General features: G+C 40.6%; 3 protein-coding genes and 2 non-coding genes across 12 annotated transcripts; 1 reads left to right on the top strand and 4 right to left on the bottom strand.

Moving 5' to 3' along the window:
* Window positions 1–689: 689 nt before the first annotated feature.
* LOC145654791 (uncharacterized) lies at window positions 690–6,703 on the bottom strand. The gene is made up of 7 exons (XM_081708847.1): window positions 6,632–6,703; window positions 6,276–6,316; window positions 6,022–6,075; window positions 5,869–5,931; window positions 5,644–5,686; window positions 2,682–5,469; window positions 690–2,225 (listed from the first exon to the last, which is right to left on the bottom strand). Exon 6 carries the CDS (start codon window positions 3,608–3,610, stop codon window positions 2,696–2,698), a length of 915 nt encoding a protein of 304 aa, XP_081564973.1. The 5' UTR covers window positions 3,611–5,469; window positions 5,644–5,686; window positions 5,869–5,931; window positions 6,022–6,075; window positions 6,276–6,316; window positions 6,632–6,703; the 3' UTR covers window positions 690–2,225; window positions 2,682–2,695.
* On the bottom strand, window positions 5,766–5,829 carry LOC145654796 (small nucleolar RNA SNORD52). Its single transcript, XR_014120986.1, has one exon. It is a non-coding gene; the product is annotated as a small nucleolar RNA SNORD52 (small nucleolar RNA).
* On the bottom strand, window positions 6,152–6,216 carry LOC145654797 (small nucleolar RNA SNORD52). Its single transcript, XR_014120987.1, has one exon. It is a non-coding gene; the product is annotated as a small nucleolar RNA SNORD52 (small nucleolar RNA).
* A 559-nt stretch (window positions 6,704–7,262) lies between the features above and the next one.
* LOC145643267 (alpha-tubulin N-acetyltransferase 1-like) lies at window positions 7,263–16,030 on the top strand. 8 transcript variants are annotated; one of them, XM_081708851.1, is made up of 12 exons: window positions 7,263–8,012; window positions 8,486–8,546; window positions 8,658–8,749; window positions 9,092–9,149; window positions 9,236–9,349; window positions 11,091–11,192; window positions 11,638–11,683; window positions 12,612–12,686; window positions 13,005–13,224; window positions 14,761–14,864; window positions 14,992–15,073; window positions 15,327–16,030. In XM_081708851.1, the coding sequence occupies exons 1-12, from the start codon at window positions 7,921–7,923 to the stop codon at window positions 15,637–15,639; spliced, it is 1,359 nt and encodes a 452-aa protein (XP_081564977.1). In that variant the 5' UTR covers window positions 7,263–7,920; the 3' UTR covers window positions 15,640–16,030. The 8 variants fall into 8 exon arrangements, 7 of the variants coding, with proteins under 7 accessions (XP_081564977.1, XP_081564979.1, XP_081564978.1 ...); XM_081708850.1 differs by having other exon boundaries at window positions 7,265–8,012; window positions 12,609–12,686; XM_081708853.1 differs by having other exon boundaries at window positions 12,609–12,686; window positions 14,761–15,073; window positions 15,327–15,462.
* A 290-nt stretch (window positions 16,031–16,320) lies between these two features.
* Window positions 16,321–21,517, bottom strand: LOC145654793 (uncharacterized). Its single transcript, XM_081708849.1, has 6 exons — window positions 21,152–21,517; window positions 20,103–20,617; window positions 19,379–19,437; window positions 18,904–19,028; window positions 17,687–17,853; window positions 16,321–17,595 (listed from the first exon to the last, which is right to left on the bottom strand). Exons 2-6 carry the CDS (start codon window positions 20,604–20,606, stop codon window positions 17,425–17,427), a joined length of 1,026 nt encoding a protein of 341 aa, XP_081564975.1. The 5' UTR covers window positions 20,607–20,617; window positions 21,152–21,517; the 3' UTR covers window positions 16,321–17,424.
* Between the last annotated feature and the right edge of the window lie 2,814 nt (window positions 21,518–24,331).

Genomic DNA, 24,331 nt, shown 5'->3' with positions numbered 1-24,331 from the left:
GCCATGTCTTCTCAACAGATGTCCCCTCTTCTCAACAGATGTCCCCTCTATTACAGCAGAAGGATCCTTCACATCCTTTCATTATGGGTGCTTAAGCGTAGGGCTTTATGGTTTAGAAGGGGACTGATTGCTTGCTGAAATAATTTCCCCAAAGCATGTTTACAAATGAAAAAATGTCAACCCTTTATTGAAAAATTAGCTATTTATAAGCTTCTACACAGTTAAAAACATGTTTGGCGGTTGGATTCTCCTCGTACGTGATCAAAACCAAACTGCTGATTGCTGTGAAATCAAATTTCTTAGCACACTATGTCGCAGTAATAGAGGTTACTTTTTATAATCAGCATAATTTAAACACCCTTAACAGCAGGGGATCAAAAAGCTATTGACAATTATTTTAATGTGCCTTTATAACTGCAAATATGCTGAGTGATGTTACTCCAGATAATGGCTCAATGTTTTAATATATATTTGGCGTGTAAAAGGTACATTGGAGACAGTACTAAAAATGGATTTAATTGTCATCTTCCATTTCTAGCTCTCACCTTTACTTACTCTAGCCAGTTTACTCTTGCCAATTGGGGATTAAGCACAAGCAAGCCTCAAAGACTCACAGACTCCTCATCCAGATGGACCTTACATCAGCAATTCTGTTATGAAATAACAAGTAACACCAGTACAAGTATGTATGTGGTTGAGACAGATTTATTACAGCCATAGCAACTATTTCAGGCTCAAAGTGGTGAACAGTGATTATTTAAGAACTTGGCATTCCTCTGTTCAAACAGTTTAAAGGCTTATTTCACATCACATGTACTCAATATTATTTTGCTTAGACCAAAAATGTACCACTTTTTACTGCTGTACACCCTGTTGTCTCCTTTTTAACAGTGATCCTGCACTTTAATGTGACAGACATTAAGGAAAAATCTTAAAAGGGCATTAACCAAGCTATTTTGGCATTAACAGATTTTTTTTTATTTACCTAGTAAAAGCTTTTAAGATATTAATAAACAATGCTATAAGTGATATGCACAACAACAAAACTTCAAAAAGCACTTCACTGTAATTGGAATTATGATTTAATTCCAATAATCATGCAATAATATACCTGTGGTGGACCCTCAGGTAATAAATAGGAAAGACACATTTGTGTCATTATGGCGTGCATCTGCCAATGATCGTGTAGTGATATAAAACGTAATGTTAACAAACTAATTAGCTAAATGTTAATATAGTACAAGCACAAAATTCAATCAGGTATTAAATTCAGTAAGGTAGTAGATTTAACACAGTCTTGTGAGATTAAATAAACAAATGAACTGAAAACAAAATTGAGTTAATCGCATCACAAAAACACACAAACCCTAATGATGCCCATCTATTAAAACAAGAAAGAAATGCAACTATTAAATGGGAAGTATAGCATGTGCACACTTATAAACCTTTGGCAGATAAATAACAATAATGAGTTAATGATATGGTACAACATGGTGCTCAAGGCCTGGCTGTATTGTACCATGGGAGCAATTGCAGCCCTTCAAGTTCACTTTCTTAATTAGGCTTAAGGATCTCAAATATTCCCAAGTACCCCTTTAAAGGAAGAATCCATGTCTATGCATTTATTTTGTAAAGACTGATATAAAGTACACAGAATATCATTAATATGAAGAAATGATACAAATGTGTTAAATGTGTAAGGCAGTACAAATACTATATGAGAAGTCTGGCAAATGTTTACATCAGGCAATGCTGCATTAAAAAGCATATCTCAAGGTAATTCGCTGGTGGTGACAGGACCTTTAAAGCCACTGGGTTTACCTTTCTGTATTCACACTTTAACTATCGTTCCCTTCTTAAGCTCACCTAGTGCACCGAGAGTGAGGGCCACACAGCTAGATAGGTCAGAGAGTGCCTTTTCAGTGCATGTTATGCAGGTTACACTCGACTCTTACTTACAATGCAACCTTCTGAAATTCCACCAACTCGGGTTCAAAATATAAATACATCATCATAAAATCCTATTGTAGCAAAAGGCAGAGTTTCCTTTGAGATCAGGCCTCTTCTGTAGTGACTATGTAAAAGAAACTGATGAATGTTGTCTTCAGGAATTTGTGTCATACAGCCTTATGCAGTGTTTGGCTCAGTCACTGATCTAACTGTGATGAAGTGGTCAGTATGTGGCTACACCACAAAGACATAGGCCTCCCCATATTAGTAACAACCTGCAAAAAAAATGATGAGTGATTATTACTAAATGAATAAAAACTGATCCCACAACAAGTCAAATCAAAAGCCCTGCCCTTAAACACATATTTTTATGCAACACTGATTTCATTCAGAACCATCAATTATACTAGTTGATAAGAATTCAGGAAATGTGGGAAAAATTCTACACAGATAAGTGAATTTGCATACACACAAATGCAGATGTAATTATTGAAACCTTTTCTGAAGAGTTATCACTGACCATGACACAAAGGGACTATCGTGCTGCACATTAATATTTCAGGCTAGGGTTACTGGTTTATAGCCCTTGGAAAATGTCACAGCTTCTTTATGGTGGTTTATTGATTTAATCAGCACACCCTTCAGGAAAAGTGACGACACCGAGACCTTAGGCCTGAGCTAAACAGAAGAATATTCATCTCTGTGCACGTGTCTTTTGGGGTGAGAAATACCTGAAGATGACTTCTCAGTGCACATCCACTCCTTTGTTGGTGCTATCAGTCGTATCACTCTGTTGCCCTGCGTCTTCCTCCTCTTCCACCTTTCCATCTTGCACCTCATTAGCCCCTGTTCCCAAGATCACACTCTGCTGCACACTGACGGAGATAACCAAGGCTTGAATGATGCCATAAACCAGAGCAAACTGGGGTAGGTACTCCTGGACCAACCAGAGCAGTCCAGCCATCCCCACCGAGGATACAAAAAACATGGCCATGCCATGGAGCCACAGTTTCAGAGCACCGTGTACACCAAGGATATCAAGGATGAACTTGGTAGGGGGGGAGACCATCCAAAGGAATCCAACAACAAACAGGTCAAAGAGGTGGCGAAGGAAATTGAAGCATATCTCGTAGTGTTCTGGAAGGATATCTCCAGTCCATGTGTGAGCCAAAACCTGGATCAGCGATGACCTCTGTGAAAGGGGTGTGGGAGATGGGGGCGGGGTGCCGTAGTCGGAAAGCTCTCCATCTTTGGAGTCAGAGTCCCATGGTGCCTCATTCCAGACTGCAAATTTCCTTTGCCCAAGTCCGCTGCTGTTGGTTGAGCTCAGCCTAAAGAAGGAAGAAGGAAGCACCCGACTCCACCAGCGTGGGGTGCTCTGTGAGCCTGCTGTTTCTGACTCAGCTGCAGTCAGTTCTTCTATTTCTAAGGGCTTGTGCGTTTCCTCCTCCGCTTCCCAGTATTCCTCTGCCTGTGTCTTTGGGTCACATTGATTTCCCTGCCCACCCCAAATCCAAGAAGTTACTCTCCCGAAACCCCACCTGCTTTCTACGCGACCTTCGCTTGTAAACGTCGTTTCTAGTTTTCGTTTATTGCCCCAAGGGCGATACATGTTGCTTGGGCTCATCCATGCCCAAACACGTCCTACAACAGCAGTCATGTCTTTCGGTTACTTTATCCTGATAAATATGCGAAACGTTTCTCCAAATTAAAACTGACCATACGATAAATGTAAGCTAATTAACATATATTAAATACTAAGGTAAATCAGATAATTTCAGTAATATCCCAAGACATATTTCAAACTCTTGATAGGACGGACAACAAACAATCCAACCTAGCCACTTGCAAATGTCATCTTTCACATATTCTGATGTTACATAAGAAGTACCGTAGACCACACCTGTTGAGGTGGTTTGTCGTCTAAATGAACCAGTTTACCTAAACAATTTAAAGAATTAAGGGCACACCTAGCCGATACACTCACCAATAAACTTATGAAAAAAAACCAGCCTTTACCACGTCTACATTTCGTGTATTAGCAAATATCACCAAGCGCTAACGAGCTAACTACAAATTCAGTGTATTTAGTTAGCTAGCGTAGTAAACAAAACAAAAAAGATAGCCAACTTCCTTGAACATTTTCCTGTTTTTGAGCACTTGGGTCCGTGGTAACAGCTAGGTTAACTATCTAGCGAGCTAACATCGACTTACATGCGATCAGGGGCCAATGTTTCTAGTACTAGTTACTGGCAGATCCCCAGTTCGGTTATCCAAAAATGTTAAACACTCAAAGTGACTATTATACTAGTCAACGGTATAAATATTTGAAACGAATGCATCAATATCGGCAATGGTAATGTCTTAGCTAGCTAGCTTAGCCGACTAGATTCCAGCAACATCGTATTGTCTTCGGCAGAAATCTGGCGTTGCTCACTAAACATTATCTTGGCTACCAAAGTTTTTAGAAACGATACCAGCCTCACACTTGGACCTAACGCAATAAATATCGACATTTAACTACACCGCCATCACAGCCACTGATGCAGATTCGTTTTAACTACATCGCCATCACAGCTACTGAAGCAGCCGCTTACCCAAAACACATCAACGTCGTGGTGATATAGTGCGAACCTCTTAGACAATTTATATTAATATTCACCTGGTGGCGTTGTTAGCCAATTTGCGCCATGACGAATGCAAATTTTAGATGGTCTGCCTATTTTAAAGAGACATTTAGTAACCCCGACAACTGTTAGGAAGCTGATGTTGCCATTGTTTCGGGGCAGTACGTGGTTATGAAGCTACTGGTGAAACACCGCGAAGACAGACATGTCCAAGACTTAAATCACGATTTTCGTATCAAAAGTCCCGTGGATGGCACGTACCTTTGGCTGCATTGCGTGTTTAATACAGCTGTTTGAATGTACAATATTCAATAATGTTCCGTGAAGATGACAAGCGATCTAATGTCACGTGTTTTTTTTTTTTTTTTTTAAAGATAGGCATACGCACATTCAGCTTCCTACATACCCTCCTTTTAATACGGTTTAAAAATTGTTCAAAATTCCAAATTCTCCATAAGCCTTATCCAATTACCATGTCTAAAAATAATGCAAGCGAGCAATTTATTGAAAGCAGATATTAAAATGCACCACCATAAACTGACACTAACACAAATCATAAAAGTATACTATTTTGGCAGCAGTTAGGTTTTGTAATTGAGACCTCCTGTCAAAGGATAAAGTATTTCTGTAAATACCAGTCCACAGTACTTGATATACCATCACAACACATTTATAAACAAACTACTGCACTGATGAACCCCAAGAAAAAAAAAAAAAGGGGGGGGGGGAGGGAGAAAGCATCAGCAAATCTCAATCAACAAAATCAAACACTTTATTTTCCTCGATGGCCCAATTCAGCATAATCAGAAATCATGATTAGATAAGCTGCATCTGAGAGGCAGAAATGTCTGGTGTCTAGCATGACCTCCTTCCACCATCTTCCAACTGCAACCTACAAGATACAAAATAATACAAGTTACATTCAGTTAACAGCAAAATTTCAGTATGACCTGCTTGTCAGTGTTTCAGTGCGCTGCGAGAAAACTTCATCAGTTTCAGTAGAACCGAAAAATGCAAGTCATCATCAACACCAACTAATAGAAGGCAGAAATGGAGATCAGCTCACCTGGGAAGCTTTTCTGGTCAGTGTACTATTCCATCCTGAAAATCTGAGGGAAAATGGGCAGCCATTTTGTTAAGTAAGCAGCTATTCTGGTAGCACAAATCCTTGAATATATCAGAACTGTGTGTTCAGTGTTTTGTGAACCACATCAAGTTCTCAGAGACTCTAGTCTATTGAATCATCATTACACAGGTTAGCAGTTGCAATAGTTTGTAATACCAAACAAACCTTAGCACTGACTCCTGCTTCTGTGAACGCCAGGAAACACCATCCTCCAAATCAACAGGTTTTCTGGAGACCATTAAAAAAAGCAGAAATAAACATCCCAAATACAGTAAGGGAAATACTTGACCTTGCTAAAAGTCAATTTTTAACACTTACCACTAGAAAAATCCTCCTGATGTTACGTACCATCTTCAGTAAATTCTGTAAAGCCTGAAAAGAAAGTTAACGCATTTTAGACTTGTTCTGAAAGCATGACTCTTCCTGCATGTACAGCACTATCTTAACATGTTCAGCGCACTGTAGAGCTTCATGTTGTAATCAGAGACTCTAGTCTCAGGAATCATCATTACATGCCAAGTTGTATATGCGGGTAACATGTCGTTTTGTAATGAGCAAACCTCGCTACCTACCATTTTCCACAAGCCTGCAGTCAGGGCCCATATTCGCTAACCTACAAAACAAAGCAACAAAACACGCCATATTGGTTGCAAGGCTGACTGGAAACCCACATAACCATTTGCATCTTATAAAAATAAACGTTCGGCTATCATTGAATTATCGGAACAGGCAAACCCCCAATTTACATCAGTCTAGCTAGCCACAAGGCATACTAAAGGCAATTTTAGTGGCTAGCCAACAATTAGCTACCAACAAACGTTACATCCATCAAGCTTAGACAATGTAGCATTGCACAATTAGTTAATATGTATGCAAAATTATTTTACAAATAAACCATAAAAAATTCTAGCATGCATCAACCACCAACCTAGTAAGACATGTCTCGTGAAAGACCGAACAGAGCAACTCGTGCAACATTTTATTGGGGTCTTAATTCAACCCTAGGGCGCCAAACTAAGTGCCTGATTAAAAAAAGAACCTCGTTAATTTAGTGGTTAGGCGGTGAAACCAGTTTATGTTAGGAACAATGGATATTTAAATCATAACATTCATTCCACATGGTTCTAAAGATATGAGAGATAGAAAGTTATCCGTTTTTTCAATTATTTTTAAAAAGCTGTGTTGCTGCCATTGCAACAACCTAGAATGCAAGCAGATATGTCATTAATGCAATGTACATTAACATTAAAGAAGACCTTATGCTCATTTTCATTGTTGATAATTTTATGACGACGTAAATACATTCTAGCCATAAAAGAATATAAAAGAAAAGGGCCTGTACTTAATTAGCAAAAACATTATCAGGAGCCTCCTGATATTATGTCAGGTTTAGCTAAGAAGTCTACAGATGAGCCTTGGGTATACCTACACCAAACAACTCCAACTTGGACATTCAAGTAGATAAATACCTTCTTTGGTTTAAAGGTCACAAATGTTACAGTATAGCCTCTAAATGTGGGGAATTGGGCTATCTTATGATAATGAGTTCAGGATGACGTATTGTATTGTATTTTGTTCTCTTGTGTTTTGTTCCCTTCTGCCATGATTGCTAAATTGCGTTAGAAATAAGATTTTTCATAGTTCCTAAAAATATATTAACTACGAAATAATGAATTTACGGTGGGTTTAAAGTGTCACTATGTAAACGCTGGAACACTGCGCCGTTGCCAAGAGGAAGCGGAAGAAAGGCAGATGGGCAGAACATTTTATGTTATCATTAAGATTTTCCCGTTTTGCATCTAAATGTTGCCTTTTGTTCAGGCGAAGCGCTCGGGAAACGTGACTGTCCAACCCGATGTAGCCTGACGAAAGCCTACAAGCGATTTCTGGGCTAACCCTGATTCGTGCATCTTATTGGCACCACGGCTGCGGTGGACAGTCGCCGCGCTCGATCTCGCCCGGGGGTAGTGAGAAGTACCACGAAGGGCAGCAGAAGCAGTGATACAACAGGCCTATTGCTAAATCCCTGCACGACTGTCTGACTTTTAGCTGCATAACGTTGAAACCATGTCGCGAATACTATTTTGTTAGCATGCAAACGGTGCAATGAGCATTGCCAGTGAATCCCAGCTGCATAAAATAAGCATCATCGTTGTGTTGTCTGAAGATTTTATTCCTGCCGAAGAGTCGACCCATTTCACCAGCGCTTAGACTGCTATGGATTTCCCGTTCGATTTAAACGGTCTTTTTCCCGAGAGAATTTCTATGCTGGATCAAAATTTGTATGCTGGCCGAAAAACGCACGGAAGGTAGCTATTTATTTTTGATGTGGTTTTTATTTTTTGTATTTATTTTTACTCGACCAACTCGTCTAAAACAATACAAGATAAGTCACAATGCTTTGGGAGGTGCGGTCTTACGTGCACGGTCTAGGGGCTTTTTTCTTTCTTTTTAAAAAGATTGTCTTATATGCCGTGATCTTTGAACAATAAATACAAAATTAGGTTAGGTTTGGTTAGTAACAGTTTCTCTTCCTTGCCTTCTCTAATATGCATTTGATATTGCTGCATGACGTCAAAAAAGCATATTTATTGCCATCAGACGCAAAAAAAATCACGTAAATAATCTCCTTGTCTTCTTAAATTAGTAAGTGCTAGCCTACCTTCATGCGAAAGTTGCATAGTCAAACTTGCATTGTAAAACTAATTACTACAAAAAGAGCGCACCTATAAGTAATTTTGTTGTTAGTTCTTTAGCCTCCTTATGTGTATTTCCATTTCAGACTTGATGCCCAAAATCAGACTGCCATGGTCATTGATGAGCTGGGGAAAGCTTCAGCCAAGGTGATTTTATTGTATTAGACAGAATGTTCAAATTTTTTAAATGAATTTATTTTTTGGGATGGGTGTTGACAAAGTGTTTTTGACCATATACAATGTACTGTTTCCCCTCAGGCTCAGCAGTTGCCAGCACCAATAACAAGTGCATCAAAACTCCAGTCCAACAGACATCATCTGTACCTGCTGAAGGATGGAGAGCGTAATGGGTAGCCTGCGTGTTTCACCTTTGTTGCCCATGGCAGTGTGTGTTTTGGTTTCAATTCAAGCAGTTCAGAGAACATTGTTAATTTTGGTAGACAGCTGAACGAATCACCAGGGAAGTCTGGTATGGCAATATATGCATTTGAGTCGGAACTGTAACTTAAATAAAATTTTATATCGGGGACATATACATTTAATTGTCTAAACTAAAAGGCTTTATGATGTGCAATAACATATTCCCAAGCCTCTGTGTATGTTGTCCTATTTTTTCAGTATCTAGGTCCTAAAATGTCAACTTCATCCCAGTTGTCAATAACGGTCTCTTTCCCTCCTTTTGTTCTGATCAGAGGTAGAGGAGTTGCAGTAGGATACCTAAAAGTTGGATACAAGAAGCTGTTTCTACTTGTAGGTGCTTTTCCTCTGGTTTTCTCTGTCTTGCTGAATGGGTGGGACATGCACATCCTCCATTACAATGCTGCATTAACCGTTAGGACCAGCAGGGGGCACATGTGGAGACGGAACCCCAGTGCGTGCTGGACTTCTATGTGACAGAGAGCATGCAGCGACACGGATATGGGCTGGAGCTGTTCCACTTTATGCTGGAGGTGAGCCATACCATATTGAAAAGGTCTATAAAAATAATCTCTAGTTTATGTTTGCAAGTCATGACACATTTTTTATGATTGTGATTTGATAATGACATATATGTATATGTGTGTGTATGTATGTGTGTGTATGTGTGTGTATGTATATGTATGTGTGTGTGTATGTATATGTGCGTGTGTGTATTTATATGTATGTGCGTGTGTGTATTTATATGTATGTGCGTGTGTGTATTTATATGTATGTGCGTGTGTGTGTGTGTGTGTGTGTGTATTTATATGTATGTGCGTGCGTGTGTGTGTATATTTATATGTGCGTGCGTGCGTGTGTGTGTGTATATGTATATGTGTGTGTGTGTGTGCGTGTTTGTGTGTATTTATATGTATGTGTGTGTGTGTGTGTGTGTGTGTGTGTATATGTAATGTATGTATGTGTTTATGTACAGTACGTCCATTCTCCATTCTCTAAATGTGCACACACACATACACATATGTATGTATGTATGTATGTATGTATGTATGTATGTATGTATGTGTGATGTGATATCTCACACACACATACATATATATATATGTGTATGTGTGTGTGTATACGTTTTGGTTGTAAGACATTCCTTTCCAAAACCAATGGCCTTAATATGCCTTAAAAGGTTCCACAAGATTTTGTAGTGTATCTGTAGGTATTTGTGCCCATTTTGTCAAAAAAGCATTTGTGAGGTTAGGCACTCACTTTGGATGAGTAGGCCTGGCTCACAACTGACATTCCAATTCATTCCAAAGGTGTTCAGTTATGCTGAGCTATGGTGCATGACACTCCACACCACACTCCACACTCCTTTATTGACCTGAGTTACTCCACACCATAACAGGAAAGGGCTTTCCGCAAATTACTGACATTAGTTTGGGGGCATATAAAATGTCTTTGTTCCAGTGAAGGAAGATGGTAATGCTTAATCATACAAAGTGGATGTGCCCAATACCTAAACAGCCCAGAGCATTATCTGTACACCATCCAGACTTTCACCAAACATTCTCCTGGCAGGCCAGATTTTTATATCAAACTCCAGAGTGTCCTTTACACCACTTTGGCCAATGGTTGGCATAGTGCATCATCATCTTGGGTTTCTGTTCAGATGCTTTATAGTGAGTGGAGCAACAGGGGATGGGTGATTTTTTTATGCTATATAGACTTCAGAACTCTGTAGCCCTGTGGATCTTTTTTCTTTTTGGCTGATGTTGTTGCTCCTAGACCTTCCCATTTCACAATAAATGCAATTAAAGTTGACGGGAGCAGATGTACCCAGGCAGAAATTTCACAGACTGACTTGTGGGGAAGGAGGCATCTGATCACAGTACTCTGTTTAAAGTCACTGAGCTGGGCTTTTGTGCTTGATTTTGTACACTTGTTATCAATGGGTGTTGGCTGGGAAGCTGTCAAACTGCATATAGTTTTCTCCATATAGTGCTACATGAAATATACATCTGGATGAATTTGCATAATGGGTTCAAATGTAAATGCTAATTCCTGTACCAAATATATATATTTTTAAAGGTTGTTCATGATGTGATTTATTTATTTTTTTTCAGGTTCATTCACACATGGGTAGTCCTGTAAATTTTATATAGCATACTTACTATAGAGCCAAGATTATCTTTGACTCTCGTTATTATGCTTATCTTAAATAATATGTTTAATATAAAATAAAACTACTGTTTTCTTCTTCTTTTCTTTTTTTTCTGCCAGCATAAGAAAGTCAAACCTGAACAAATGGCATATGATAGACCTTCCTCCAAATTCCTGGCCTTCCTAGAAAAGCACTTTGGACTTAAACACAGTGTGCCTCAGGTGTGCTTCATGCGCATTATCGTACCATAATATCAGTTGTTAAGATCTAATGTCACCCTTATGATGAGTTTAATCCTCACGTGATTGTTAAACCTACTTTATCCTTCCTGGAATCACAGTCCGGTGCAGGCTGTTTTATTTATAGCATTTTTTTTTTACATCTTAATTACTCGAGAGATTATTCATGTTTTAAGACAGTAGAGATAGTATGATAATATTTTCTTGGCTTTTATGTTGTTTTGTATAATCCAACATTAAATATGTATTTGAATGAATTCAGTGTATTTATTTGGTGTAACATGGCTGCTATATTAGTTACAAACTGTTTGCTTTAGCAAATTAAAGAAATGCTATTTCTAGTGAGTGGTTCAGCTCTAAAGAACATTTTCCAGAAAATGAGTCTCAGATCGCACATCTCTGACATTCTCTGTTTCCTCTTTTACAGGTGAATAATTTTGTGGTGTTTGATGGCTTCTTCAGGTATAAATCAGGTAAGGTCTCTGTCATGCATGTGTGGGCATTTTTGGCGGGCCTGGCGTGTTGGGCTGGAGCCATGATGCTGAACACATGGTGTGGAGTTAGAGAATGCGTGGAGTAGGATTGGCCTGCTGTCCCTCATTACTCTCATGAATATTCATGCATTGTGAAGAAGAGCTTTTCTTCCTTCCATGAATGTTCTGGGGCGACTCATCATTTCTCAGTGCGTTATATTCAAGACCAATAAGGTCACAAAACCTGTCCATCTAGTCCTATTGCATACAGTTGAAGCTCACCTCGAGGGGGGTGATCATGGCAGGGTAGCTTAGCGATCTGGCATTCAGATGAAATTCCCGATTGACAGCACGGCCGATTTGCCTGATATGTTGAACAATGGAAGCATAGCATTGGAGCTGTGCTCCTACCTGCTTGCAAATTCTGACGTGTTGTAACCAAGCATCCTATAACAACCCCCCACCCCCCCACCCCAACTCCCCAACAAGCCGAGAGTGCTTATGTCATTAGCCAACAGTGCAGTGTATGCACATAAGTATGAAGGTTTGTGGACCTGCACTTCCAGTCAAAAAAATTGGAAACAACCTTTTTATTTAATGTTTAAAATCTATGTTTTTGGGGTTTTTTTTGTCTTACAATAACTTAACATCATAAAACCTAATTAGGTTTATTTTGAGGATAACTATCACCTGTGTAAATTATGGTGACCTTTAAAGCAAAAGAAATCTCTTTAGGTAATTATAACTGCTTTTGATATTAATAAAACCCTTCTAGATATTATTTCTCTGTGAAAATCAAACACTGCTCTGAACATTTCAAAAGAAGGCAAGGTGTCCCCAAATTCTGATATTTCAGAAACAAGTGCATTTGTGTGACTTATAGTAGTTTCTTTATCTGCTGTTTATGAGTTTATTGTTTCTGTAGCAGCAGTCCAACTGAGAAAAGTTCAACCCAAAAAACCAGAAGGAGAGATCAAACCATATTCCTTGATGGAGCGGGAGGGTACGTAAATGATGTTTGAAAATCCTCCATGCTGAGAGTTGTAGAAAGTAGTGTTGAGAAGAACAGTTTACGTGGAGCGCATTTAGCAAGATGCACAAAACACTTCTCCAGAGTCTTGCAGCATTTTTAAGAAGTGTAGAAGCAGACCTGCAGACTTGGTCACATGCTCCACAGGAGGCTTTTAATACACAGCTAGCTGATTGTAGGACTTTGTCAGACTTTTTAATAACATTCTTTGCACAGTGATTACTGTGGTCTGGGAAAGATTAGGTAGAGTCTCTGTCTCTCTCCTGTTGTGTCCTCTGTGTGTTTTTAAAGCTGTGCGAGTGGAGCAGAAGGCCCGCCCCTGGCCTTTCGTTTGCCCCACGGCCACGCCTCCCTCTCCACCTGTGGGTATATCCTCCCAGTTTTCTCGTTCGCTCAGTGTTGGCTCCTCCCCCAGCCGCACTCCTCCTTGCCCCGCCCCCATCCCAGGGCCACGGCGAGGAATCACCACTCGCCCGCAGCTATCTGACAGCTGCAGGGCGAAACGCACCAGGTATGGGTTTCTCCTCAGTCCGGCTCGCGCGTCACACCTTCCATTGCATGACAAGAAACAATCAGGCCTTCCACTTCAGACACCACTGCAGCTGAATTCATACCATTCCCGCAGGACTGACTACTGCCACCGACTACTGAAACTGACGAAACCCGCTTCCCTTGCTGTACGCTACGAGCACAGGCAGGTGCTCAGCTAGTGAAAAGGCACTCAGAGGCGCACCGTCTGTCCTACCCTGGGGACGTAAGGGCAGTGAGGGGTGTTGTGTCTTTCATGACACCTCTGTGCCTGGCTGAATGACTGACTGGACTGCAAAAACTAGAATTGCCTCTCCTCACTGTGTACAGTGAACTCTGCTTGTTCCGGGAGCTCATCGTCCATACACTGTCCTCTAAACAGCTGTTTTTCTTCTCTTTCCTCCCTCTCTTTCCTCCCTCTCTTCTCCCTGGCTTGACATATTTTTTACTTCATACGCGGTATTTCTTTTTTTTTCTTTCTCTTCCCTTTTCTTTGTGGCACCTTTTCATGACAAAATTGACCACTCTCTTTTTCAAACGCAAAAACGCCGAACACGTTCTTTCTTCTGGTGTGCGCTGCTCTGGTCAAACATCTTTACAGTTCTCTGAATAGATCTCAGCCCAGCTTTCATTAACCTTTTAACCTATGACATCATAGCCCTAAAGATGCCTGTTTTTTTTTAAACCTCTTAACTCGTTCTGTAATTTTGTTTGATTTACTAATAGGGTTGTGGAAGTGAAACCTAATGCTGAAATAGAGGAAATTCTGGGTGTTCACATCAAGTGGTAGGGAAGGGAAGTGATGTATCTGAAAGATTTTTGAAAGGTTATGGCTTTTGCTCCAGCATAGAGAAGTGCATTTTGAAAGGTCTAATTTGTCATTGACCCATGAAGTGTAAAATGCAGGTGAAACTGCGATTTGTACCTAGTGCATTTCTTTACTGTTATTGTGACAAAATAATTAACACTGTCTTCCCCATAGCACTTTGTTTCATATTCATTAAAAGGAGTTGAACAAAAAAAGCATGTTGTTTCTCAAATCACATATTCAAAAATTACAATACATAACTAAAAGTAGTTAAACGCTATTATGAGTTCTCCCATCTAAACAAGCTGACTATGTATAGAAGTCAAACAAACAAACAACTCCCCCCCCCACCACAACATTTTGTTGCTTCTTAAATCTTCGCATATTCAGGAACATCACAGTCATTTGCATGTCCTCTTTTTCCTTTATTATTTTTGTTCACTAAATATTGTGTTCATTAAATATTATTGCATTCTATTATAAGTTTGAGTTTTCTAATTGTTACTTATGTTCTTCTTTTTTTATGTTTTTCCTTTCTCACACTTTCTTAATTGTTTCTTTCTATTTATTTATTTTATTTTATTTTTTTATGGCATGGCCCCCTTCCCCACCTCCAAATTTGCGTTTGTCCCTGTTCATTGGTGGTGCCCATGCTGGAATCCACGCTCTCCCCACATCCCCTGTGTTTACATTCCCCTTCCCCTCCTGTAGCAATCAGGGTTTGGTTGCCAGGAACCATCTCTACAGTCGCCATATGACCAGCAGAGGCCTTGGGCTCTTATTGGCGGAACAGCTGAGCACGTCGAAGCTGCCAGGTAACGTGTCTTTTGAACCCGGATCCTTGCACCGCAGCAGAGTGTGTAACGACAGCTGCTGTGGTCCGGAGGACACTACGTATCCCACGTGTTGCCTTGTTAGTAGTTGTCATGTATGCTTCCTCAGGATTGCAGCCAGTGGTCAGTGTGAAAGAGTGTGACACAGGGGGACAGGCAGACGCACTGGAACACACAAACACAGCAGAAAGGTTGGCTATGCGTCACGCCATGTATGAGAGTTACAGACTTCACATAAGGCCAAACATGATGCCAAGTCAGAAAGCAGAAGAACTAAAAACGCAGTGTGGTTATCCAGGAACGTTCATAAGTCCCCTGACAACAGCTGTCTGATTACTCTATTGATGAAATTTCGAAGAAGGACTTATTCCTCTCTTTCCTCGTAACATCTCTTCCTGTCTGAGGTTCACTTTTTCTGCCAATGTTTCTCTCTTCTCTCCTCAGCACACCACTCCCTCAGAGCCAGGCTGCGTCACTGCCGGCGCTGTGCAGCTCCCGGAGCACTCGCAGGCAGCAGACCCCCAGGGCAGCCCCAGGGCCAGAAGAGGAGGCAGCCGACCTGCACAGCGCGAGCCTGAGGGGAGGCAAGGAACCGTCCTGGCCTGAAGTAGCCAGAGACACAAAGGGAGCGAAGATGGCTGTGGAGGCAAAGAGGGCACCAAGAGGGTCCGGCTGGTCCTGGACAGTGGGAGAGAGGCGCTACACGGCCCAGTGGGTCAGACAGAAACAGGAAAACCGCAGCACGTGCCCCTGGTGATGAAAGACAGAAAAGCTGGCAGGAGATCAGAGGAAAGGAGGGGACTGGAGGACATGATGGAGAGGAAGGCAAAGCAGGGACTGGCGGGGGAAAGAGGAGAGGAAAGGCTCCCCATAGCCTTGGCTGTGGAAACTCTTAACTAGCCCAGGGATGTTAAAGACCAGAAGAAATAATCTGAAGATGGGAAAGCCGTAAAGACTTAAGATGCTGTGGCTTTGAACATGTGCAGCAGTGTGGCACCAGATAGACTCCCTACAGGGCACAAAGTCACACTTTTAAGATTACTGTAAACCTGCGTTTAAACAGCTTGGTTTTACAGCTGTTAAAACAGTATTATGCATATATGTTCAAGGAATTTTGTATTTCAAAATAAACAAAAATTGAAAATGAACAGGATCATCTTATCACTATTAGCTAAAAAATGTAACACACCATTCTCATAATTTGATGTTTTTTGGATTAAGGGTAGACCTTGGGTAAATAACACGGAGAGTGGGTTTTAAAAACTCCTATCTCTGAAAAAATTTTAAGAGCCTAGAAAATTTGCCTTGTATAATGCAAATTAACATGCCAGTAGGATCACACAAGTCTCTTGTGGAAGTTATTGCTACTACAGTTAAGGAAATCCAATGAGGATTAGGACAAGATATTACACATTTTTAATCACAGCATTCAGCATAAGTTTCTTGTTAACAACAATGTCCTAAATAGTGTGTAGGAGTGACGACTGAGGAGTTAGAATTTACCCAAAAACCCATCAGTGTCCTATTAAGATGGTGGTGGTGAAACGGACTTAACCTGAAGCATTGTGACTTATCTTGTATTGTTTTAGACGAGTTGTTCGAGTAAAAATAAATACAAAAAAAAAAAAAAAACACATTAAAATAACAGTATCACCCTAATTAGTCTACGAGAGTGAAGACACAGATGTAACAAGCGTTTGCAGGTCTTTGGATCTGGTGGAAAGAGCTTCCTGCTGAGAATAGTACCAAGCACTCTTGTTATTGTACTGGTCTGAACACACACTCCTCTACTTTCCAAATTACACACACACACACACACACACACACACACACACGACTTGTAGGTCATAGAGAACAATATAAAATATAATTTATTTCTACATGTTCTGAACTGGCACAAACACAGTACAACCCTGGTACCTTAGGTAACACAACTATCAACAAACTTATTCTGAAAAACAGACTTGTAGGACTGTGTAGGAAGAAATTTCAGGAAAACTGCCAAACCGATTACTTGGAGTAAGGCTTCAAAAGGTTACTCCTTGTTTACATCAGCATCTTGCACTGACCCAAACAAAGGATTGTTTCCCACAGTGATACTGCACAGCAAGTGCTGTGATGAGAGCCCAACCTTGCCAGACGAGTTTTTCCTTTCCTGTCAGCCTGGCTTCTGCTCACTCAGGGGTGATGGGCCCTAGATCTGTTTAATGATTACAAGGTTGTGTGCATATCTCTCTAAGGCCAGGACTTCAGGGTAATTGGCCCTTTGGAATAAACATGCACTTAAGACAAGATCAGACTTTTCCATTCACTGCAATCACTCATCAGTTTCATTTTCAGCAATATATTAAAAATCTTGGAGGGGGTAAAAACAGTAGTTTATTTACTCCATCAATTGGTTTTTTATGATTTTCACAAGTCTTCCAGCTGACATAGCATCATTGCACTTATCCTTTCAGGCACCTGCCCATCAACAGGCAGCTGCGCCATATCAGCCAATTAAAAGCCGTTCAGTCCATAATCACACTGTTCTATCCTGGGTCTAGTAGCCATCACTCAAGAGCGTGAGGTAGATGTTGGACTGGAGGAAACGTGGGTAACAGTCTGTGTCCAGCAGGGAGCGGATGCGTTGCTGCGCGTGGCAGAGGGAGTTATGAGAGGGTGCCTTGAGGAGCTGTAGCGTCAGCTCCCGAGTCTTAAAGTCCAGGTTTATCTGGATGAGAGCACAGACACACATCAGAAAATGGCACATTCAACATACAGGGGTGACATGTTGGGAGTGTCACACACATCCACACGCACACCTCTCGGGGAGCACCGGGCTGTATGTAGGTGGCGATGATTTCCTTTGCACGCCTCTGCAGGCTGAAGGTGTTGGACGAGCGTCTGTACTGCTCACAGGCCAAGTAGAACTGGAGGTTTTCTTCACTGAACTCGGAGCGGAGGAATGCCTCGAACACGGACACGCCCACTGGAGAAGAGTGATGGAAAGAGTGGAGAAGGAGGGGCAAAGTGAACAACTGCAGTCGGAAAAAACACACACAGCCCCTACGGACTACCATCTTTAGGGTGGCGAGTGGCCAGCAGAAAGGAGACACGGAAAGACGTGTTCTGTGTAACAAATGTACACACACTCTCAGAGCACTGGACATAAAGCTCAATAGTTTGCTTATTGGAGTTTTTTCCTAATTATTTTCCTTTTCTTTTCACTTAACTTACAAGTTATCTTGCCTTTGCACAACTGCCTGCAAAGTTTTCTCAAGGGAAAAAAAAAAACAACTGTTGGGCGTAGAGAGGAAATGAAGGGAGACACAGATGTTACAACATACTCATGTTCCACAAACCACATAAGACAAATCTAACATAAGACAAAACACAGATAATAAGATAATCCCAAATCATGTAGTTGAAATACTTTCTTTATGGCTCCAAGGGTTTCACAGAATGTATTCCCAATACTTAACTACAATGAACCTTGGTCATTTTCACTTGAAACTGCAGACAGTAGTACTTCCATATCAAGTTCAAACCAACTGAGATTGCAACTCTGTTATTTTTATGCTGGGTCAATGTCATAAGTCACAGGATGGGTTTTGCAAATCGTGTGACAAAAATAACACTTCCGTTAAAATTCTCTTATACAGCTGATCCTATCGCTAGAGCAACGAAGAACTAGCCTTACAATCACTGATGTTGCCAGGAGGAAACAGTGCGATTTAATCTGGTTCAAAGTCATCCACATGCAGAACACAGATTAGCACACATTTGTCTAAAGGGAAGCTGTGTTGCATTCTGTTACAGGTGTGTGCTTGCACTGGTCGAGATAATCCATCCCACCAAAACCAGTTGCATTCACTCTGTTGCTGAACATAATTATCACAGAGAAATTGGGTTTTGGGTTGTTTACAGCTACCACAACATGCTGAAATCATTAACACCACAGAAACACACAGTGGTCTCTTTAATGAGCCTGTGGTTATTTTGCCTCATAAAATGGCAGAGTGGTGGCTTTGGCCCTCACCTCTGCTGTCCAGCAGGGCGTGGAGAGACTCTGCCCACTTCTCCACCTCCTGCCTGCTGAGGCGTGTCTTGCCGTGACCCACCTGGCTCCACTGCTTTCGGAACCGAGACCGCTTCTCTTTGACACTGTCAGTTGAGAAATTGCAGCATTAGTCAGCATGAAATTCTGGAAGGAAATTAGAAGGGGTGAAACACAAAGAAGAAGGAAGACATTGAGCCATGATGGATGGCGAGGGGTACAACAAAGAAAAAGATAAGAGATAAACATTTCTTTTAAAGATAAAGGCAAAGCTACAAGTGCAAGACGAGGCACGATAAAAAGTTCAGTTTCACCTGACCTGAGTCAAAACCCACACCCACACAACCAGGCAGAACAAGGTCATCTCTGAAGAGGAATGTTGGAACTGTTCATATCAGATCAGGATGAAAAAAAAGTGATCACACAGCTATTTACAATAATGGCAAACTGATTTTACCTGTTTTCTTGGTCTCTTTGCTCTGCAGCTGCAAGATTTGAATGGGAGGACTGTGGACTCTATAGTAAAAGAAAAAAATAGGATTTCTTGGTGAGGACAAATTTCTTTAGTCTATTATTTCACAAGAAGCCAGATAAAATTCCATAGGTCTATTTATGCCATACTTCACGAGGCATTAATAGCATAGAGAAAGTGTGACAATATAGCATTAAGATACAAGCTTAGCCTAGTACGGACCAACAGTTTTCAAAGGAATGAAGGTTTCTCAAAGCCCCAACGTGGCCTTTGAAATGTTTGCTTTAGACTTGAATTGATCCCTTGCCAAATGTGTCGATGTCATGGACAGGGAATGGCCTGCCTCAGTGCCAACACTGGGCAGAGAGAATGTCTGGAATGACAACATATGTGAGCATTCCTACACAATTTCAGTTTTGCGCTCAATCTCAGTGACAGAGCGAATCAGCAAAGAGAACTTCAGAAATGAGAGTCTTAATGCTGGGACCAGAACTGCCGTGTGAAAGCGTGCAACACGAATTAAACTTAATCTCACCTGTGCTAAATACACTACTTGTCTGCCCTTACTTCAGCCAATGTCTTATAGCAATCTAAACATCTTGATTCCTAACAGCACAAACGAACAGTATACACGCAAATTGGACAGAAATACCTTTGAACAAAAAAAAACAACAACCCCATCCTCCTATCAACCCCTCTACCACTTTACCTGCCCAAATAGACTCTTCAGATGCAGTTTGGCAGCTGACAGCTTTGACATTACATGGTATCGATGGGTTTGGGACTCAGGAGTTTGGAAGCAACAGTGACTGGCCATAGATGAGGGAGATGGCACGGTATCCTCCTCCTTTCCCATACTGTCAGTACTGTCTGTGGCACGTCCAGTTAGCTGGCTGTCACTGTAGGCTTTGAAGCTTTCATTAAGGGCCGTTACCCGAAGGAAACCAGAGGACATGTTGTCCAGATTGGTCAGGGTCTCCACGCTAACGCTGTGCTCTTTAGTAAGCACAGACCTGCCCCCGGCACTCTCCAGCACAGCCGGGGTGCATGGAAAGGTTACTGTTTCCCTGGCTGTCTCATTCCCAAGGTGTGACAGGTGCTTATATGTGTCCTCCTGAACTTCCTCATCATGGATGTCATCCTTCAAAGCTGCCCTCTTCCAAGACAAGAATTCCAAGTCCTGCAGAGACCCTTCAGAGCTGAATCGACGCATGACTGTATATTCTGAGAGTGAAATTAATTGATAGACAGAGGGATAGTGGGATATTAGAGAGAGAGAGAGAGAGAGAGAGAGAGAGAGAGAGAGAGAGGGCGGGGGTTTAGGGCAGGAGAGACAAGTCGAGGAAATATCAAAACTCTGTAAAAGCAAGTAACACATTCAAGTAGCCAATATAGTAACTGAAGTCAATCTCTTAGGTAGAAAAAAAAAAAAAGTCGGAGGCACTGTGGTAAACCAACAGGAATGACAACTGTATATAAGCGCTACAACGTTTTGACAGAGCATCAAAGCATTTGTTGACAATTCGTTGTAATGCCGTTTGTTGTGGCGTCCGGCCTTTTTTGGTGGTTTATTTTTGGTTGCCTATCAAGTGACCAATGAGAATTTGCCAAGGTTAATATTCAACATTTCAAGTCATAATGAGATTGAAGTTCAAGGTATCATGGAAACGTTATCTACCGCTCAACTAAAACCACATACCCAAACCAAAGCAGGCTTTACCCATGTGTGAAGTGAGAAATATTGTTCGTCATCGTTACCTTATGGTTCCAGCGCCCGGCTGCACATTGCAAATTCCCTTAAGTGCAGGTCAACTGTGCTCACACACACATACCTCCACCGTCTTCCCTAACTTCGAAATCTTCTAAACACGTGTACGTGCGAGACTCGGTTTACTGTTAATGAAAAGAGACTTAAAGTAATTTGCGATTAAGATGTGCGACAAACTATAGCCGATTTATAACAACGGATCTATTGCCTAATTGTGGACGGCAAATACTGAGCAGATTTTGTTTCACGATTCGCATGAACACAACTGCAACGCCTCCTTTCTTTTGTCGCACCCATATTCCAGTCCGGACTTGTTCGCGTTCATAATCTGAGGAATAAGACGTAATTGGCCTGTAGGTGTGTCTGAAGCGGAAAAGAATGTAGGCGGTAATGTAGGTTTCTTTACTTTTGGCTTCTCTTTTTTTCCCCCGAAACCAAAAACAAAGCTTTCAGCTATCCATTTCCGTTCTGAAGTCATACGAAGATAAGTATAGATTATGGTGGCAAATAATAAATAGGAGAATAATATATAGAGGCTACAGATTGATTAATCAGTCGCGGTAAAAATGCATGCCTAAGGTAGTTTACACTCCGTTCAGTCTTGTTCAGTCTTTTTATCTGCAGTTCACTGTGGTTGTTTCTGGAGAAGGACACACCAAACCACCCCGCTCCTAACAACTGCATAATTTTTTCTTCGCGCGTCTGACATTATATTTACACAAACATTTATTTAAAATCCGGTGTTTAGGCAGGGAAACTAACAAAACCGTATCAGGCTTTTTGGGATATGCCTATTTGCAGTTATAATGTAGAGCCAGCCCAGCAGGGGGTAGTATAGGCTCGGTAGATTTCAGTAGTTGGACGACAAGCGTGGACTACAGAGCAGGCGATTTTGCTCTAGTTGCACGTGAATGATGACGTAACCCCTCCGCTTCTCATTTTCCTCTTGCAATTAAAGCTTAATGGGTTGTGTGGATTTTCTGATTGGTCTTTGTTCAGTGTCTCCAATCCACATCCAACCCCCCCCCCCCCCCCCCCCCCACAATCATGTACCACTGCAAGAAAGAAAGAAACGGGGAAAATATATATTAAAAAAGAAAGAAAAAAGGACTCAATTTAAAAAATACACTCTGTTAGGGATTGGACTAATGGACCATTTCACACAAATTGGATGTAATTTAAGGAAAACTCTTTAGTCCTAAGAGATGGAAGCTGTGATGAAGGCCATAGTTGTAGATTGAGAATATAAAAGGATAATTAGACTAAGCCTTTATTGCAGGCAGCATATCAAAATTATGTATTGCCAACCTACTGTTTGGATTTGCTACTAAAGATATTTCACAATGGAAAATACTAAATTTGTGTGTTGTATTTGCCTGAGACAGAAGAATGTCACAGCAGAATAGACATCAGCACACGAACTTGTCAGGCTTATCGGGTAATTTGTAGGGCCCATTTAACTCCATTATTTTTTAGAATATATATTGTTTTAATGTAAACAGTACAGAAATAAGTTTGCAGAAATGTGAAATATAGATTTAAGATCAGTCATTTATAGGAATGTATTTTGGTTTATTTAATAATATTATTTACTTACCACATCAACAAAGAGATTGCAATATCACTCCAGAGTGTTGTATCAATGCATAACATTGTGTATAACATTGTGTTTATAAGAAATAAAGTATTTTTGTAACAGAGATTGATGTGGTCATCTTGTAGTGATGTATACATTAGCAATGTAGCATTTGTATACTTTAGCAATGTAGCATGTATACATTAGCAATATATCATTTATACTAATGGACAGCTAATACACAAAGACATAAAGACTAAAATCAAAGTTCACACAGTGCACTACACTTTACATTAGCAGATTTTTACTATTTTCTTTGAGGAAATAGGTAAAGATGATGAAAAAGATGCTAGATCTGTTTTGTCATACACAGAAGCACACTACATCTCTGACTTCAATAATTTCAAGAAAAGCAAGAAGATAATGAGACAGCATTTTTCCAAAGCACAATGTAGGTGACATCTGTCATCTTTTTTCATTCTGTGTTAAGGGCAGTGGTAGCTCAATGGTTAAGGTACTCAACTTGTAATCAAAAGTTTGCCAGTTCAAGCCTTGCCACTGTTGGGTCCCTGAGCAAGACCCTTAACCCTCAATTACTCAAGTTGTACTCACCCATAGCTTGCTTTGGATAAAAAGCATCAGCTAAATGTAGTATGTGTTAAACTGGGCTGATTCTGTTGTCTTTTAATTTGTCTCTGTAACTTTAGAATTTGATTTACAGGTTACTGGCCCTTGCACAGTAACAGAATGAAAAATAACAAAAAGAATATTTTACATTTATGGGTCTCATTTATTTTTAAATAAATAAAATGTTAGCACATAATGAATGGCAGACTTACTCTTTAGTCAAGTTGCATCCTCCTTTGTGGGCCCATGGGCATCCTACATTTACATTTACAGCATTTGGCAGACGCTCTTATCCAGAGCGACTTACAAAAGTGCTTTGTCATTTACTCATAGAACACATCCTAGTACAGTACAGCAGGTTAGAGTCAAACTGACCCATTGAATAAGCACAAGTACAATATCAAACAGCAATCAGTGCAATAGCAAACAACAAGTATATGAAGCGTTCTGTTAATAGTGCATGTACAATGAGTGATGTAAAGTGATTCTATAATTCCCCTACTATAGTACTGAAGACTTTTCTGATATAGAGAAAATCTTGACCATCACTGACTACTGTGGACTAATGTGTAGACAAGAGGAAGGTGCCTGCACTTTGGTAGTGTATATATTTTCATCATCTTCACCACTTGCTGACTTCTGTAAACAACCCCATGTGTTTCTATATTGCCAAAAGGCTACATATAGAGAATCTGTTCACCAGCCAGAGGTGTAAATACGTAAAAAGCCGGAATGTGATAAAGTCGCTGTGCGCCGCTATAATTGATATGTCACCAGCAATAACAGCACTTTAGATTTCCCCCCACTCACTCGTTAACATCTTAAACTTGGCTTTTTAGTGCACAGAAAGACTCTAAATGTTGAATTAATATGTGTTGATTTAACTATAGCACTTCAAAATTGCTCTAATTAACAGAGATGTGCTACAGGCATCGGACAGCTCACTCGTAGGGTCACTTCCAAGCAG

This window comes from Electrophorus electricus, unplaced genomic scaffold (assembly GCF_041902795.1).
Source record: "Electrophorus electricus isolate QZ-2024a unplaced genomic scaffold, ASM4190279v1 Scaffold157, whole genome shotgun sequence".
NCBI lineage: Eukaryota > Metazoa > Chordata > Actinopteri > Gymnotiformes > Gymnotidae > Electrophorus > Electrophorus electricus.
This window is presented reverse-complemented; position numbering and strand designations above follow the sequence as displayed.